At 34.1% G+C, this 20337-nt stretch overlaps 1 protein-coding gene across 2 annotated transcripts in view; it reads left to right on the forward strand.

The window, feature by feature from the left end:
• Positions 1–18908, forward strand: part of TBC1D15 (TBC1 domain family member 15) — a 68447-nt gene extending 49539 nt beyond the window's left edge. For both annotated transcript variants that reach the window (XM_072843280.1, XM_072843281.1), the window contains 7 exons: positions 3223–3339; positions 8389–8489; positions 12773–12872; positions 13307–13404; positions 15928–16044; positions 16574–16660; positions 17565–18908. In XM_072843280.1, the coding sequence (XP_072699381.1) occupies positions 3223–3339; positions 8389–8489; positions 12773–12872; positions 13307–13404; positions 15928–16044; positions 16574–16660; positions 17565–17786 (842 nt within the window). In that variant the 3' untranslated portion in view covers positions 17787–18908. The remainder of the gene's footprint in view (positions 1–3222; positions 3340–8388; positions 8490–12772; positions 12873–13306; positions 13405–15927; positions 16045–16573; positions 16661–17564) is intronic.
• The last annotated feature ends 1429 nt before the right edge of the window (positions 18909–20337 follow it).

The raw sequence follows: 20337 nt of genomic DNA on the forward strand, positions 1-20337 counted from the left end.
GGAACTTATTTTTAAAATTTCCATTTTGCTTATGAATTTATAGCTTCATAAATAAAGATGGATGGAGTTTTGGTGGAGTGTTGGAAGTGATAACCTGATGGGAGTGAGTTTAGGAGGAAACAGGAGTAGTGGAATTGGTCACAATATATACAGCTCCTTTAAGAAGTTGTGCTCTACACAGATGGAGATAAAATGGCTGCTGTTAGAGGGGATAGTGAGATTGAGTAAGGTTTTTATGAAGATGAGAGAAACAGCAGTATGGTTGAAGGCTAGGTGAGAATGGATCCAATAGGAAGAAAAACGAAACTAGAGAGGGACACAAGAATTAACTAGGGCAATATCCTTGGGTGGATTTCATGCACAAGAAGGGGGATTGGATTTAGCCACCAGGATGGAAGCTCATTTAGAGTGATAGGTGAGAAGGGACTCTGCGAATGCAGGTATGTGGCTAAAATAGTGGGATCCTGGGGGAAGTTCTCTTTGGATAACTTCCATTTCTCAGAAATAGGAAGCAAGATCCTCATCTGAGAACCAGAGTTGGGAGGAAGTAACATTTTGGAGGCTTGAGGACAGAGGAGAAGATGTAAAGTGGTTACATGAATGGAGACAAGGAATGGATGAATGAACTAAAACATGTTTACCAGGCAGCGTTAGAGGCCCACTTGAGGTTTAGTTACAGCAAATGTAAAATGGGGTCTGTTGGCGGCATGGTTGTGGTTTCTTCAGTCTTCTTTAGCTATATCAAGTTAGATGGAGAGTTGGATTGAGTGAGGGCTTTTTTTTTGTTTTTTTTAAACCTAAGTACTAATAATCTTCTTTCTTGAAATAATTTCTAGAAATACTTTCCTTATAAAATATTCTTTATATATCATTTTTGATCCCTTTTTGTTTTCTGCCTGGCATGTTGCATCTAAATATACAAGAAGAAGGAATTGCAGATAGTTCATGAGGGTACAAATAATTTTTTACCATGTTTAAAACCCCCTGTTAAGGCAAATAATCTCTGTTGTCATTATGACTATGTAAATTGTGCTTGAGTTAATAAAAACGATAAACTTATGCACACCTTTTTATCAACACTGATTTGAGAATGAAACATTTTGATGTTTTTAGTTTTCTTTATTTTTTGTTTTTTATTTTTTTTTAAAGATTTTATTTATTTATGCATGAGAGACAGAGAGAGAGAGAGAGAGAGAGGCAGAGACACAGGCAGAGGGAGAAGCAGGCTCCATGCAGGGAGCACGATGTGGGCCTCAATCCCGGGACTCCAGGATCACGCCCTGGGCCAAAGGCAGGCGCTAAACCGCTGAGCCACCCAGGGATCCCCCTAGTTTTGTTCTTTAAAGATTTTATTTGTTAGAGCGAGAGAGAAAGCACACAAGCAAGGGGGAAAGGTGGGGCAGAGGGAGAGGCAGATGGTGAAGTAGACTGACCACTGAGCAGGGAACCCAACACAGGGCTCTGTCCCAGGACACCGAGATCGTGACCTGAGCTGAAGGCAGATATGTACTTGTTTTTCTTAAATCTAATATAGTGTATTTAATTTATTTATTTATTAAAAAGATTTATTTATTCATGAGAGAGACAGACTGAGAGAGTGAGAGGTGGAGACATAGATGGAGAAGCAGACTCCTTGCAGGGAGCCTGATGGGGACTCTATCCCAGATCCTGGGATCACGACCTGAGCTGAAGGCAGGCGCCCAACCGCTGAGCCATCCAGGCGTCCCTAAATCTCATATAGTATATTTTAATAGAAAGCTATAATATTGTTCTCATTTATATTTTTAAATGCCCTTACAGAATCTTTTTTTTTTTTTTTTTGCCCTTTCAGAATCTAAACTAATGTCATCCTTTATTGTTAGATTCTACTCTTCTGTAAAATAGCTGTCTCTTCACAAGTACAGGTGTTCCTGTGAGACTTTTCATAAGTCTAAATGGCATAAAGCAAAGAAATAATTACTATATTAACATATATGGAAGCTTTCTAAAGCATTCTCAGGCCCCCAAAATTACCTCTTTTAGGCTTTTTGCTAACAGATACACAAAATCAATCAAGGTACAACACAGAAGCCCACAGGCCCAGTTCAAGGCTATGAGGGCTTGATGCTGAGATGGGGATGTGGATCCCGGGAAGGAGCGTAGTGGGGCCCTCAAGCTGCCCAGGGCACGGACTGTCTCTGTGACCGTTCACTGCAAAACAGACACTGAATACTGTTTTCACTTGTCATCATGTTTTTTTTTTTGTAAAAGTGGATTAACAAAATCCACATCTTCTTTGGATTTCCTTTGGCTAGTGAAAACAGTTACTCATGCAAGTCTTTTGTAAAAGTGCAGACTTTTGAAAAGTAGGAGTACCTGTAGTGAGAGTGTTTTCAATTTATTCAGTTCAATGGGGTAGAGTGAGGGGAGAGATCAGATCACAACTTTTAAACAGAATTTATTATAGAATAGACTAAACTCTTTGAGTTTCTTTTAACTATTTCTTCCTCATTTAGTGAGGGATTTGTTTGGGGAACACCCTTTTAGTTGTAAAGCCTTTCGCTATAAGCTGCATTTAATAGGTATCAGTGTTTGTGGATTGAATTGTCAGTACAACTTGGGATACACTCATGGTGATAATTTCCAGACCTGTTCTTAATGTCATGAAATAATTTCCAGCACAATGTGGGTTTTCATTTTTTCAAAATTAAAATAAATTGCTTATACTAATATGTAAACTGAATAATGTCTATAGGGGAATAAGGAACTAATTTGTCCTGAAGATGATTGTGGAACATGACAAAGAAGTTAATAATGAATAAAGCAAATCTCTTTGATTACACTTGATTGCATAGTAGCTTTTTAAAATTACTGTTTTCAAGTAATATTGCCTATCACATGCATTCATGAGTGGCATTTTTATTTCTAACTAATGTGGATTATTGATGTTGCTTTTAATTAATGACAAGTGTTTTCTACTATTGCAAAATTTCTATGTTTAGATGAGAATTGAAAAATATTTGAAAATATACTCATGAGGAAGTGAACTGATTTTTGAAAAATATTCTAAAATTTTTTTTGTTGCATATCTGAAATGGAATTTGATGAATTTTTTCATTAAGTAAAAGGTCAGAGACAGTGAAATTAATAGCCAGAAAAATAATTTTGTTCTTGTAAGATGTAAGCTTTATAAAAATGTGTTTTTTGAAAGGTTTTCAAATATATAATGATTTTCCTCCTCAGAAAAAGATGTTAACAGAACAGATCGAACAAACAAGTTTTATGAAGGCCAAGATAATCCAGGGTTGATTTTGCTTCATGACATTTTGATGACCTACTGTATGTATGATTTTGATTTAGGTAAGTTCTCCTCTAATACCCTAATTTTAAAAGATTTATATATATTTATTTTGTATTTGAATTTATTAACCTGTTAAGACATATGTAACAGCTCTGTGGGTTAGTTTCTATAGTGATTGTTCTGCTGGACTGGAACTTAGAAGCCTATGATTCCTAGATGATGCGCTGAAGAGCGCTGAGTCTCCACAGCATACTCTCGGGGCATTGTGGAATATTTTAAATTTTTGAGAGAGATAGTGGCATCTGTAAGGATACTGCCCTGAGTCCAAGCTGAAGTAGTTCAGAGTTTCAGCATTAGACCTCCATATTCCTCCTGATAAAGTTAGTTTTTGCAAAGCAGGGCTTTTGGCCTTGCTGTGATAATAAGCAAGTACAGTATGAAAATAGGTGAAGGACAAGAAGTGAGGATGGTGGTATCCAGTTGGATTCCAAGCTTCGAGAAGTAGTGCAGTGTCAAGAGGTGCTAAGTTCACGGGACATAAATAGTTATTAAGTTGTTTGGGTCTGAGTACTTAATAAATGGAAATGTTAGTTATTTCTTTAAGCCCAGGGCTGCCTTAGAAAAAATTACTAAGACGTTAAGAGTCTGTGAACTGAGAAAGTTTGGGAACCTTTGAAATGCTTTCCTGCCTTGTGAAGGAAAATACTGATGTGATATCTTGGACGAGCCATGCAGATAGTTATCTAGGCCATGTGGAGCTTTACTCTCTTTCCTTGGTAAGTGTATTTCCTACCAAAGTGGGTTAGAAAGACAAGCTGGAAGGGGCAGTAGTGGATTGTGTGGAGAAGGTATAATGGGTAGAAAATCTAAGGAACTAATATTTTAAGGGGTAAGAGAATTTACGCTGTTTCTTAAAAGAAAATTCTTTAAATATTAACCTTTAAGTATAAGTAATGGAAAAGTTTCTCAGTTATCTACCATGTGAGTGATTCCCAAGTAGAGAATAACAGAAATAGAGGTTTTCCAGATTATTTTCATAGAGCTAAAGACATCTTTTGGAGAAGATAGTTGGATATTTAGCATATTAAATCTTAATGAACCTTGAATTACGGTATATTTTCCTCACAGCTTGTATCTCTGTGAATTCCTCTTCTTTCATATTTTAGGGGAAGATGTAAACTCTTTTGTGGATCTTGAGGCATCAGCCTCTTTGGTGACACTAAATTGAAAACCACAGATTTCTCTTTAAATTGTAAAATTTAGCCAGCCCTATCTATCACTCCTCAAATTGGATCATTGAAAACATATTGCTAGAGTGTTTTTCAGGTTAGAACGTTATCATACTTGATTTTGACTCATTCCCTTTTGATGAAGTAGGGAAATAATCCCAATTTTATGAGTAAAGTTAAATGTGTCTTAGAGTGTGACTCAAGGTTGCACAAGTAGTCTATGTTGGACTGGGAGAGAGACCCAGGTCTTTATTTCAGGCTGGCGTTTTTATCTCTACACATCTACCATGCTGACCCATTGTCATTTTACTATGGGGACTAGGACCATAGTCTTAGGGAACAAGAGGCATTGCCCTGTACTCTCAGGTAGATAGTTTTGAGATAGGAATTTATGCATATATTTAGGAGTTCTTGAATGCTCAGTTTTTTCAGGGCATAGTCGCAGACCAGCTAATTGGGTAAATTGCTATCTTCATTTGTCAAAGGACAAATGTTCCTTAACAGGAACACAGCAAAGGTTTCTGTTTAGAACTCTAGCCTTGTGAGGACCCAAGGTAATTTTCATAAAGCAGTAGACCAAATTTCTTGTGTTTTGCCATGGCAAAGTAACCTAGGCTGTAAATTTACTCCTGTAGGTAATTTTATCATATTGAATTGTTTGGGGTCATAGCCCATATAGATGAGGTATGGATATATTTACATCGAATTCAGTCTCATTAATGGTGAAGGAAATAGAAATTACCAAAGCAGACAGAAGAACCCAAGGAAGAACAATTTTTAGTTAGTGCAAAGTCACTAAGAATGTTTCTATGGGAGGTATCTTTTTAAATGATACATGTACATAATGATGATCCTAAATAACCAATAAAACATTAAGCTATACTTAAAATACTGTATGTAATAAAGCAGTGTCTAATTTTAAAAAAATGATTTCCAACTCCGAAGATTATTATTTTTTACTTGATTCTCTAAGGGCTAAGCTTCAGTTAACCTGGAAATTGACCTATATGTAGGTGAAATTTTTCTTTTCAGTGTAGAAAGGTATACATTAGGATGATAAGGAGTTCATTTCTCACACCTCCCCCCGAAACAAATTTGCTATGAAAATAATTTTAGGGAACTACTTGAGAAATTGTAGTAGTGCTGATTAAGATGTGCATCAGTCAGCACTATTGCAGGATCTTAGTGTCACTGAATGCTAATTTAAACAGCTTTAATCTTTCTTTAATTAAAAGGAATTTGTACATTAATTCCACCCCCGCAACTCATGACATACCCCAAAGAACATCATGTATAAAATAAAATAGATTAAAAGCAACTAGAGTATGAAGATTAATTTGACTACTTGCTTCAACTAAGGCTGGTATAAGAAATGTGGTAGTGATCCCATATAAAAGCTGAAGACTTAAATGATTAAATTAGCTTCTTAGAAATTTTTATTCATCATAACTTCATAATAAAGCACTTTTTTCCCCAGACGAAAGGTGCTTTGTAAATCTTTTGAATTGCACACTTTGAAATATTTTTTATAGACAATATGCAGTTAGACCCAGTAAACTAGTACTCTTTTGCACTTTGTTGAATTCAGATGAAATTTATTTATTTTTTACATCTTTTAAAAGTTAAATTCAGTTTGCCAACATATAGTATAACACCCAGGGCTCATCCCATCAAGTGCCCTCCTCAGTGCCTGTCACCCAGTAACCCCCTCCCTCCAGCCACCTCCCCTACTGTAACCTTTTGTTTCCCAGAGTTAGGAGTCTCTCATGGTTTGTCTCTGTATTTTCACACTCAGTTTCCCTCCTTTCCCTTATAATTCCTTTGACTATGTCTTCTATTTCACGTATGAGTGAAACCATTGTCCTCCAATTGACTTACTTCACTCAGCATTATACCTTCCAGTTCCATCCGCATCAAAGCAAATAGTAAGTAGTCATCCACTCTGATGGCTGAGTAAAATTCCATTGTATATATAGATCACATCATCTTTATCCATTCATCTGTCGAAGGACATCGTGGCACCTTCCACAGTCTGGCTATTGTGGACACTGCTGCTGTGAACTTTGGAGTGCAGGTGTCCTGGTGTTTCACTACATCAACTTGTAATATACATCTATGAAGGCAAGGGAAACAAAACCAAAAATGAACAATTGGGACTTAGTCAAGATAAAAAGCTTCTGCACAGCTAAAGAAACAGTCAACAAAACTAAAAGACAGCCTACAGAATGGGAGCATATCAAATTTCTTTCATGCTTTAATTGGTTTAGGCTTTATATTTGTCATTGCTTTCTCTGTGTCAGTGCCATGTAGAAAAGTGCTGATAACAGTTTAATCTTCCTTCCAACCTATTTCTTCTTTTTTTAAGTGTTTTTATTAGGGTTCTCCAGGGGAACAGAACCATTACGATTATGTATATTTATATATTTTTAATTTCTGTTTATATATATATATATATATATATATATGTATCTATATATATGTATATTTAGTATAATTTAACATATATATACAGAAAGGGAAAGAAAAAGATTCTTCTAAGGTATTGGCTCACATTATGGAGACTGGGAATTCCCACAATCTGTTGTCTGCAAGTTGGAGACCCAGGAGAACCGGTGGTGTAGATGCCAGTTCAGATCTGCAAGCATGAGAACCATGAGCTCTAAAGGCAGATCAGTGTCCCAGCTCAACAGCCAGGCAGAGAACAAATTCAACCTTTCTTCATCGTTTTATTCTCTTCAGGCCGTCGTCAATGGATTGGGTGGTACCCAATCTTTTAATGGCTCAGCACACATAGATTTTTGTAAATTGTAAGAATGTAAGCTTTGGGCTTGCACAGACTATATGACTTCACACTACATTTTGGGGAAAAAAACCCCTCTATGTACCTTTAACAAATATACAAAAGTTACCAAAGTTGAATGATAATATATATGTAAAAAGGCATAGTATGAACTTTTTGTCCCTTTGTTCAAGAATGTGTCTTAAATCTGAAATCAATTGTAAAACAGGAAAATTGAGAATTTTATTTTTTAATAACTAAAAAATAAGCTTGGCATGTTCAGTTGGAAAGCAAAACCAAGACTTTTTGCTTAAGTGAGGGGCCTGATATCTTTCCAGTTTTTCTTTTTAATCATGGGCTGTAATTGTCATGGCTGAGAAATTAATAACAGCATCAAGATAAAGGTGGTCAGAGTGGTACTTTCAGGTACAGAGTATTCATTGGATTAAAACCAGTTGCTAGCATTAATTGTGCATAGAGTAACAAAAGAAAGGCAAAAAGAACATAATGACTATTTTAATGAAAGTGCATAATTTTGGTATGACTTCTGGTGTAGATTACCAGTGATCTGGTGGCTAAAGCAGTTGAACCCTTTTTCATTATTTGTTTTGGCTTGTTCATGGCAGTTAGGTGCTGTTGGCTGCTTGGCCCCTGAAATATTCTTCCCCTTGAGTTTTACAACACTTTTTTTCCCTTGATTTTTCTTTTTCCTCTTTACTTCTGATTCTACTCCTACTCAGTCCTTTGAGTATATACTCTTACCTTTGATGTTCCTCTGGGTTTTCTCTTCACCCCTCCTCTTTATCATAATAATTTTGCACACTATTTGTTAATGTTACTACCCTCACTTGAAATGATGTCTAAAGTAAGACACATAATAGCAGCTATCTATCTATCTGCTTGACATCTCAGTCTAAAACAGCTCCTCTTTCTTATCTGATTACTGGACTTCCTCCTTGTTTATTTTCTTGGTAAATGTCAGTATCTACCAGTTTCTAAAACCAAAGAAAAGGTGAAATTATAAGTGAAATCGTGGTGATATACACAGAAGGATACATAAAGTTTAGGTTCTCAGTCATGATTTTTTTTTTCTTTCTTAGGGTATGTTCAGGGAATGAGTGACTTACTTTCTCCTCTTTTATATGTGATGGAAAATGAAGTGGATGCCTTTTGGTGCTTTGCCTCCTATATGGACCAAATGGTAAGAATAGGGTCTCCTTCCTTTAATCAAACTAATTTTGAAAATTTAGGTTGGGTAATCTTATAAGGTTGATGTTTGTATTTGGCCAATTATGGTGGAATTAAAAAAAATTGCTCCCATGTTTGTTTCTTTTTTTAAATAGCCTTTTCAAGGGGCTTGAAAATGTGGACATTGTTTTTAATACTAAAAGTAGATAGTAAGTGCCTGTAGCACAGGAATAATCAGAATTTAGTATCAGTGAATTCTTGTGTTCTGCAGAAGAGCTATGAGTCATTATAGAATATTGATGAAATAGATGAATTCAATGCCTGTGAAGTAGTTGAGCTTTCATATCACCTGCTTTGGAGATAAAGCTTAGTCATGCCAAGTAATATCCTTACTTTTTGTGAACATTTTGGGTTTTGTCATTATAGTAACTGATTTTTCTTCTAGATCTGTTTGAACTATTTGTAACAGTGACACTTTCTTAGTAATTCATTTTTATTTTTTCAGAAGCATGTGATATTTAGAGTTGAACTATGTTTATATATACATATTATTACAAAGGACATTTTATCTATTGATAATAGCTTGAATTATCGATCAATTCTGGGACAATAGCACAGAGTATTAACAGGGAAATAAAACAACAGCCTTCTCAAGTAATTTATTAGAAAGAAAAAAAAAAGAACAACAGAGGCCTAAGAGTAGATAAAGGCATATGAAATCCAAAGACCTGACTACATAGGTCACTGTACTGTTTCAGAGAAAAACTAATGTATTTGATGCTGGACCTTGATGGTGGGTATTCAAATGGCTTGGTCGCAAGGGGATAAATATTTTGAATATGTAATCATATAAAGTGTTTCCCTGTAATAAAGGTTATAATTCATTCTCTGGGATACAAATGTGGAATATAGAAGTAACCTCTTTTTTCCTTACTTCTGTTCTTCCCCTCTTGCTGGCCAATTTTTCTTTTCCAATTTTTCCCACTTTTATCTATTTCTTCAAGTCTCTTACCCATGGTTCCAACTTATCCTCACTTCTACTTCTTTTACAAATGCATATTTGATAAGATTTGATAGTTTAAAAATATCTTTACTATAAATAAGTATTCAAAGTACATAGTTGTGACCGTGAGTTAATGTTTTGGATTATTTGGAAAGATTTATTAATTGCAGTAATCTGCTAATATCATAGTTTGTCTTCCTTACCTTTTTGATTGATTGATTTTACCTGCCTTCTTAGTTCCAATTACTCCCAAGTGCTCTAGAAACCTGAGGCATTTGTTATAAAGGTCTGTACAACTGATACTAATTGTATAAAAGTTGTTGTCTGCCTTTCTTGTGTTTTTGTTTATCCTCTTTTCGCTAGAGCTAGTATGTTCCTTGATAAAAGGGTCATGTCTTTGTTTAACTAGTTTTCTGGTATGCTTCCAGAATCTTCCTAATGCCAACATGAGGTTTTTGTGCAACAGATTTTTGTAGAATAAACACATGAATATTTCCCCAGTGCTTAGTTTAGACCTTTCCTTATGGTAGGTATTCCAGAAAAATTAACATGAACATACTGCATTTAGATTTATATAATAATAACCTTCATAAAATTGAGCCAGTATTGGCATGTTCAAAAAAATTGGCTTATGATGCCATATATATATATACACATATATATACATACACACATATACACACACATATACATACACACATGCATGCGTGCATACATACTTGTGCACGTATTTAGGTCTCAAATATAAAGATTTTTAACATCTTTAATATACACTCTACAGTCTTTTTGTCACTTTTGTGTATGATGGTACAAATTAATTCTTCTTTTTTCATATAGTAAATGTTCTCTGTGCTTGCCTTTTCCATTGAGGATGGTCTGGGGATTTTTCTAGTCTTTATTCTAAAAAAAATCTCTTAATATATTGTCTACTAACTTTTTTTTCAATTTGAATAAAAGGGTAATGTTGCAATCAAAATAATCTGCATGATTATTTTTTACTGCATTGCTGTTGGTTTGGTGTCCTTAAATCTCTACTGCTTTTGACTCCTTCTTTTTGTTTTACAGCTTTACTTCATGTAAGTTTTTATTCATTTTGTGATGACTGAACCTAATGTCCATAGATTTACTTTTGTTATATTTACTCCTATCTCATGTAGGCATAGGCATAGACTGTGTGTCTATTATAGAAATATTATGGAAAGATTAGCAAAATGATCTAATAAACTTTCTTATCCTCACCATTCATTTTGCCGTATACATTAGTTCTTTCCTTCCTTCTCACCTCCCTCCCCATTAATAGACACGTGTATATGTATATATATGCATATAGATGTATATGTATGTATACGTGTATATGTGTATATGCACACACACATAGGTATTTGTATGCACACACGTGTTTATTTCACAGATATGGTTGAAGCCGCTTATCCATTTGTATATCCATTGTTGATCTCATTTTCCTTCTCCCGGAGTAGCTACTTTACCAAAGTTGGCTTCTGTCATTTTGGGAGTGCTTCATTTTATAGCTGATTATGCCATGTTGGTTGGTACTCCCAGACAAATTACCTTTGGCCGTCATAGTAAAAATGATGCTGCTAATCAGAGAGCTGATTTTGCCTTTCTTTTACAGGTCTATGTGGTAAATGTGAAGCAATAATATCCCAAAGGCTTGTGTCAGTCTAGTCAACTAGTTCTTTAAGGCATAAGAGAATAATCCAATTTTTTTTTTAAGATTTATTTATTTATCTTAGAGAGAGGGTGTGTGTGTGCAGGGGGAGGAACAGAGAGAGACGAGAGCAAATCTCAAGCCGACTCCCTGCTGTGGGGGGTTGGATCCCATGACCCTGACACCATGACCTGAGCCGAACTCAAGAGTCAGATGCTTAACCTACTAAGCCCCCCAGGTGCCCCTAGAAATCAGTTTTTTTAAGAATCAGTAGCGTTAAATTTTTATTTTAGTTTAGTTTCCTTTCCAAGAATAATGCTTTGTCTCTGAAACTTAAAAAAGAAGTTTGAGGGAAGAGATGTTGTCCTTAGGCTTTTTTTTTTTTTTCTTAGGCTTTTTTTATAAGCATTAGGACAGTAGGTCACAGAGGGTTTGGGGCACATGGGTAAAAGGGATTGGAATGTTTAAGGAGACTTACGATTATTTTGGTCTCCCCATCCAACTTCCAATCCTTGACTAAAGTTTTCGTAAGGGAGTCTACGCAACTTTGCAGAGTTCTCATACTTTGTGACCTCAGGACCCAGTCCTTCATACTCTTAAATACTATTGAAGACTCTGAGAGTTTATGTAGGTTATATCTCTTGATGTTTATCTATATGAAAATGCTGAAAAGTATATAAATATTTATTAATTATTTAAAAATAACAATAAACCTTTTTATACTTTAACATACATTTTTTATTTTTTACTTTTTTAAAAATTTATTTATTCATGAGAGACAGACAGAGAGAGAGAGGCAGAGACACAGGCAGAGAGAGAAGCAGGCTCCATGCAGGGAGCCTGCCGTGGGACTCGATCCCGGGTCCTCAGGATCACACCCTGGACCGAAGGCAGTGCTAAACCGCTGAGCCACCTGGGCTGCCCCATAACATTTTTTTAAACGAAAAATAACTTTTCCAAAACAGAAACAATTTTTTGAGAAGGATTGTTTTCCATTTTCTTTGATGTCTAGTTTAATGGAAGACAGCTGGATTTTCATATCTGCCCCTATATTCAGTCTACTCTGATATCACTCCTCATACAGCATTTAACCTTGTGGGAAAATTTAAAGTGCAAAATGCATATACTATTTTAGAATTGTCATGAAAATGGTTTTGACTTCTCAGATTCCCTAATGTCACCAAATTTAAGAAGTAATTAAAGTAATTAATTCTTCAAAATAAGGTATATGTTACAGCTAAAATTAATTTTATTTTATATGACAATATGAAGAAATATTTAACAATGGAAGTGATCTGATAAAAGTTTGTTCCCAGATGTTTGTTTTGTTTCACCAGGTTTCTTATTTGATGTAAGAAATAAGTGTATCAGTCTATAGTTCTGCATTCTTCTTTATCTAAGTGAAATGAATACAGGAAAAAAAATAATCCTTAGTTTAAAATCAAGGGTTCTCTTTTCCTCTTTAATGTTGCCATAGCTTTTTAATTTGTTGTGATAGTTTAAAAATATAACCAGCGTGGTATAAGTGCAACATTTGTCCTTAGACTCTTCGTTTAGTTATCAGTGCTTTTGTACAATAAAATGTTTGTTTTATTTATGTGGTGACATTTATTTCTCTTTAAAGCATCAAAATTTTGAAGAACAGATGCAAGGCATGAAAACCCAGCTAATTCAACTGAGTACCTTACTTCGGTTGTTGGACAGTGGATTTTGCAGTTACTTAGGTAAGTTTAATGAATCAAATTATGTACCCAGCACATTCTAAGGTGATTTACAGAAAGAAAAATGTAAAGCACTATATTCAAGGTACATATTACCCTATTGCTGTTGCCTAAGTTCCTTTGAGGAACAAAAGTGTGGGACCAAACTGTCTTTGTATAATTGTGCCTTAAAATAGTTTGTTCATAAAATGACTTATTTGTTGTTATTTTATGGTTTTCTTTAAACAATTTTTTTTAAACAAATTTGAATTGTTTCTTGGCATTAGTAGAAGGTAATTAAATTTATAGACTTCTAATAAGCTGCATAGAAAAATTTGAGTTTGAAATAGGTCACTGTATTCTGAGATAATCAGTGTAAGGGTAAGCCATATATGTGTGTGTGTATGTATGTGTGTGTGTATATATATATATATATATATATTTTTCTTTCTGTTTAGAATCTCAGGACTCTGGGTACCTTTATTTTTGCTTCAGGTGGCTCCTAATCAGATTTAAAAGGGAATTTAGTTTTCTAGATATTCTTCGATTATGGGAGGTAAGTAAATTCTTAAATTATTATACAAACACTTCATTCTGTAGAATATAAATGGATCCTAATAGCCTAACTGAAATTTCTAAAGTATGTTACAAAGTTGTGATGGTTTTGCGGTCTCTCCTTAATGATCTTGAATTAAATATTTGGTCTTCGGAGCATTTTCCTGTAAATCACAATCCTCATGAGATTTGGGGCCATGAGTCTTCCCAGAACCACTTTTCTAGACCACTCATATTTGTGTTCTTTCCTTGGGAGATTTAACTTTATGTGAGGCTGCCACATTCTGGTATAGATTTGTACAGAGTTCAAGGAAGTTTTGACAGTTGTGATGGCACTTTGTAGTCTGAAGTATTGGGAGGGAGCTGTTTTTCTTTTTTATGATTTTATTTCTTCATGAGACACAGAGAGAGGCAGAGACACAGGCAGAGGGAGAAGCAGGCTCCATGCAGGGAACCCAATGCGGGAGTCGATCTCAGGACCCAGAGATCACGCCCTGGGCCCCCCACTGTTTTGCTTTTTAAAAAAAAATTTAGAGAAAAATGCTGAGAATAATATAGCAAACATCTTATGAATATACAATCATTTACTTAGTTTCTACCTCATAGATATTTTGCTTGTTTGCACCAGCAGTGTTGCAATGAACATCTTATTTAACACTAAGGCAAGTATCTTTTTTTTTTTTTCAAACTAAGGCACGTATCTTAATATTCAAATTTTCATGTATATCTCTGAATATGTCCTTAGAATAAATTTCTAGATACCTCTGAATCAAAGACTAGTCAGCTTTTAAGGCTGCTGATAGATTTGCCAAATTATTCTCAAGAAAAGATGAGGAATGATTATTTTCCAGAATGGGCATACTGAAGGTAGGAAAGGCCACATTTAATCACTCTCAGCTTGGACTCAGACCTGATTACCTTAGCTAATTACTTGGGTTGAGGAGATGGAACATAACTGTGGATTAATGAACAAGCAAACATCCCATCATCCATATTTAACATATGTAAACATTTTGCCATATTTACTTCTATTTTTTCTCTTTTTTCCCCCAAGAAAAGAATTAAAGATATAGCTAACATCTTCTTTAATCTCCACCCCAATCCCATTTCCCTCTCCCCAACTCTAGAGGATATTCATGATCATGTTTTTGATGTATATCCTTTTATTCATGTTGGACTCTTTTATTTGTTAACTTGATAAAAAATTATTATTTTCTTCTAAAATATCTGTTGTTAACAGATCAGTGTGCTTTTAAAATAGAATGTTGAGTGTAATGACTAATTGCTACCTTATCTTTATAAAGGCAAGGGATTACAGAAATTCTTCCAAGGAAGAAATGGGGGAAATAATCCATCTGGATAATAAATAGACACATATAGTGGAACCCTTGTGTCCTCTGAGACTTTTACAGCTGGAAATTGGTCCCTATACTTTTGGTGACCATGCTACCATTAAAAGTGATGTGCTGTTTGAAGGATCTCCTTGCTTTGTGTGTGATGGCTTCCTCTGTTTGAAATTAGAAGTAAAACTCACATATTCCTTAATTTGGAATTGTATTTAATTGAACATAATTCATTTTTGAGGGCCGTTATGAAATTTAATCTCAGAGGTTTGATAATTAAGCAAACTTCTCAACTTCCTTTTTATAGGATGGATTGAAAATATTGTTACTATGTAGCTAGAATAAACCTTGATCTGATTACCAAATCCAACTTTTGAATGAAAATTTTGAGGTTAATTGCATTGTAATTAAAAATTGAATTTAGTCCAAAAATTATTCAGCTTGATTTACTTTTGATGAAAGAAGTAAAAACATTTCATGTATGCATTTAGTAGTATTATTTATGTGGGTCTTTTTCTCTTCCTAGATAAGATATTATTATGTACATTGATAGGAAATGAAGGCTTTAAATTTGAGGTCATTGTATTTAAGAAGTGTGGCTATTGATCAAATATTTTATCCATTTAGGTATAAATTTTGGGTAGTTGATTCAGTTTTTGTCACAATCAGGGACACACTGTGTAATGTAATATAATGTAGAGCTATCTCTGGGTGGTTTTGATTCCATGTACTCTTTAACTGAATTTTTCTTTCATATCCACAATTTGCCCTCCCCTGCCCCCCCCCGCCGAGATTAAAGGTGACTTACAAGTGAGAAATTGAACTGAAGGGTCAGAAAAATACTGAGAATGCCTCTAACCCTTATACCTTAAACTCATGGATGTAGCTTCTTAATTAATACCATTTATTATATAAATTAGGCTCAGTCATATCTTACTGTAGTTACCTAAAGGGCCACATATGGAATTAATCATACTCACATAATGTTAAACTTGATGTTAGTTACCTGTGTAGGTAAAGGTAAGACTTTACCCCCAATTTCCTCACTAGAGAAACAGTGTCTACTCCATCTAGGCCCCTTCTGCGTTTCATAGAAGTCATTCAGAGTTCAGCATTGTTTCTGTGAGGAAAATATTGTAGAATTGATATAGTGTACTAAATAGTTCTATTTTTTTTTATAGGTAATGTGGACTGAACTGCCATGCAAAAATTTCCATCTTCTTCTCTGTTGTGCTATTCTCGAATCCGAAAAGCAGCAAATAATGGAAAAGCATTATGGGTTTAATGAAATACTAAAGGTAGTTATTTCTTTAATTTAAATTTGAGTATTTTGGCTCTTTCGTCTGTTTGATGGTACTGATATACAGAACATTTTCTTGGAGCTTTATTGATTGAATCCCTTGAGTAAAACTTAAATTATATCAATAACACCTAATATTAGGACTGGCTCTCTGAGAATGACAGTTCAATGAATACATACTGGCCAGTTATTTTTACCTGGGTAATTAGGAAGAAAAGGAAATTCAGCAAATTCTCTTCTGTGTAGTTTAGTTTTCTAAAAAAAAAAAAATAATTGTCTTTTGCTTATAACTTTGAGATAGTAGACTTGGGACAGCTGCTAGATTTAATGTCCCATAAGTTTATTAGCTATTCTTTAACTTTAAAACTGAAAGATAGATTGAATTTCCTGCTGATTTGTAGTATGAATACTTTTATTTTAAGGATTTTATCTGCAATGAAATATATCTGGTAATAAATTGTTTATATAGTAGAATATAATAGTGCTTTTAGTTTCAATTATCATTTTATTTTATGGATTCATTTTAGCATATCAATGAATTGTCCATGAAAATTGATGTGGAAGATGTACTATGCAAGGCAGAAGCAATTTCTCTACAGATGGTAAAATGCAAGGTATGGTGCAGTGTTTTAAATAATTGTAAGATTTTTTGTTTGTTTTTGGTGGACTGAGGTCAAGAAAGAATTTTTCTTCATAGAAGTATAATAAATGGCAATTTTAGTAAGCTGAAGCAGACAACAAGCATTAGTTAGCATTTTGTTTACCATTATTGATTTATAGCACTTAATTGAAAATAGTCGATTAATTATGCTAGATAAGAAATAGTATAGCAAAATGGCAAACATAATGAAACCGTTTCAGCAACAACTAAAGAGGCTGTATTATTCAGTCTGACTACAGACTGGAACCTCTAATTAAATGATATCCCCAAATAAAGACAGATGCTAATCAGAAATAATTAAGCAAATGGTATTTAGAGTGTCTTTACAATTGTACTAGCCAAGTTCTTAGTCTTTCTAAAAAAAATTATGACCTAAATTGTTCTCTTTGAGGTATTTTGGCTTTTGCACTTTTATGAGAGTTCTGTTTGGTCTTTGTGTCATTTGTTCATGGTTCCAAATACTTACTTTGGTTCACTTCTGCAAACATTTATTTGGTAGCTGTTCTGTTCAAAATATGCCAGTGAGACACTTCTTTAAGGAACCTTGTACATTGAGGGAGCAAATTGGAGTATAAATAAGCTCTCGTTTAATATCTAAGATTCTATAATAGCAATGAAATAAATACTAACTGTTAAAAAACTTAACATTTGTGAGTGGTAGGGTGGGGTGGAGAGTGACTAATTTGGGTAAGAAGATTAGGGAACTTATGAAAAAAAGTGGTTAGGATTTCATTTGGAGTGGATAAGGAAGGTGTGAAAAGATACATAACTATCACACTGTTAGAATAAATGTTCAGATTCTGGAATCTACATATCTTGAGTAGAAGTGTTATTTTGTGAATACTTTTCCTCTATAGGAATTGCCACAAGCAGTTTGTGAGATCCTGGGACTTCAGGACAGTGAAGTGACAACACCAGATTCAGACACTGGTGAAGATGAAAACATTGGCATGACTCGTTGTCCTACGTCTACATTTCAGAGTGACTCCTTGCCCGTACTTGCCACTAGTGGAGCCAGAGATGACAGCCCAACACAGATAGCAATGTCCCCAAATGTTAGCAGATTAACACCTGCATGATCATTCTTCTTGCTTAATTTTTGAAGAGACACTTTGTTGCAGCCTTTTGCAAGTACTTGAAAGGTGGAAATTTAAAATCTTGGTATTGATCATGCTTTAAGGTTTATGGAAAGAAAGTGTACTGATGTTCTTGCATTAAAGCTTTACAAAGATTTAAACTAATTATTTTTGTAGTTACTTCTACCAAATAGCCTTTCCTTTTCAATAACATTCCTTAGTATTTTTATAGCCAAGTACATTTTATTTTCTTGCTGATGAACTGGAATTGGATAAATATTACAAGTGGATGAGTTGGAAATTATGCACTTTGAAAAACATTCACTTTGTTTACTCTAAGTTTAGTGGGTTTTGGATTTGATTAAATTAAATGTTGGGCCTTTCTATAGCATTCTAAGCTGAGAAGTAGATTGTGTTACCCAAGTGATGAAATAAAAGAATTTGTTTTTCTCTATTGTTTACAACAATACTCAGCTTAAATATTTATGCTGGTTGAATGTGACTTAAATTGGATATTTTCATCAATGCAATTTAATGTGTAGATAAAAAGAGCTATTTCAACCATAATAAGTGGATTGGCAGTATATTTTTTACATTGAAGTTTTCTTCACTTGTATATAAAAACTATATAAGTACTTATTTATGAGTATAAAAAGGATAGGCATATTTTCTTTAACTGAATAAACTTGACTATTGATTTATATGATCTGATTTGACAAAAGTAATACATAGCTTCAGTATGAGATCTTTTTCAAAACTATTTTCTTAACCAAACATTTATTTCATGAGACTACATTCAACCCTGTACCTGGTGTAATTTTAAAATTAATTGCTTGTAACCTCATTTTACTAATAATGTGTTTATTATCTTTCCTAATAATGCATTAACTGATTAATCAGGTCTTTAAATTTTTATAAAATGCTCTTTGCAAAAAGCTTGTGTCAAAAATTTCAATATACTATCACGAGTCTCAAAATAATACTTTTTTGTATATGAATGAAGCTGTTGTTTTTACCATGCAGTGTTGCATGATTTTAAGTTATGTGAAATTAACATAACTGATTCCGTTTTATTTGTAATTTGTTAACTCTTGTACATATCATTAAAATAAACTTGAAGTTGAAGTAGTGTTTTCAGTTAAATTACACTTTAGAAGTAGTCTGCTAGTTCTGCATTGGAAGGAAAAGAATCCAAGTTGGCCCCCAGCACATTTTCTATTTTTTTGTGATTGAAACAATCATTGGAATGAGTTATGGACGTGAGGAAGAAATACGACCCCTTTTATAACCAAAAACAAATTTTCATCAGCATGGACTTGAGCATAGTGTTGTCTTGGAGGATGTAATTGTCTGACCCAGGAAAGCAACTCCTACAATTGATGTTAATAATGTAAAATAAAAGTTAGGCATTTCTGAAGTGGTCCAGGAGATAGATTTTTTTCCCTCCAGAAGACGGAACCAAATGAACTTTTTTCCTACTTGAGTATTAACTGACAATCATGACAGTAGAACCATTAGATTTTAGTTTTTAATATCATATGTGTGTTATCTTTCATCAGTTAATAATGAGTAAGCCTATTTAGACAAAAAAAGTAAACGGATCAGACACTCGGCGTCTCCAGCCTTTCATTTCCTGCTGTTCAGGAAATTGCTTAGAACATCTTGATGTCCTTCTTGTTCTTCCTGGACAGGGACTTCAGGGGAGTTTTTCTCCCCCCCTCCGCTATGTAATGTCATGTCTACTTCGGAGTTAAAAAAAATCTGAACACATTTAGTAACTTGAACTTTTGTCAAGTTTTATTATACAACTACTTGTTAAAGCATTTTTACTAAAGAGTCTTTATTTCCATCTTGCTCATTGTTGATGGAGAAATAATAATATAGCACAATGCTGGATAAAGTCTCAGTGAGAATCTACAAAATTGAGTTAGCAGATGCTATATATAAATTTGAGCTATTGAGATTGCTAAAATAGTCCAGGTAAATTGGTTGGTCTAACTTCTTAAAGATTTATTTCAGTTTTCACGAGGTGTTCTGTTCATACCCTGATAACATATAAATTATTATGTGCTCTATTATATGATATTTAATGTTAAAATTTAATTCCTAATTTAACTGTAAGAAGTATTTTCATTTCTAATATGAGAGTCTATGGGAAGGAAGCCTTTTGCATTTAAGAACGTGCCTATTTTGATTGTCCCATGTGCCTAGGATTCTTCATCTCTTTGTAAGTTAAGAACTTTAGTCTTGGTGATGACTAGAGCTTTTCTGAGTGAGGAAAAGAACATTTTGGGAGCATTATGGTGATTCTTGCTGAACCTGCCATTTCCAAGGATTTTTATGGATGCTAAATCTTAACGGGAAATTCATATAATTATGTCCATTATTAAAGGTAGTTTGTATAAAGTAATACAAAATGTTTATTGAAGAACCTAGAAATTTACCTGACTTGTGTATCACCGTGTAACCGGATGACATCCTTCTAGCTTGGATTTCTTTCCTTGGGGGCTTTCAGAAGATGTATGAACCTCTCACTGTACTTGAAGTTTTGTGT

Source organism: Canis lupus, chromosome 11 (assembly GCF_048164855.1).
Source record: "Canis lupus baileyi chromosome 11, mCanLup2.hap1, whole genome shotgun sequence".
In the NCBI taxonomy this organism is placed as follows: domain Eukaryota; kingdom Metazoa; phylum Chordata; class Mammalia; order Carnivora; family Canidae; genus Canis; species Canis lupus.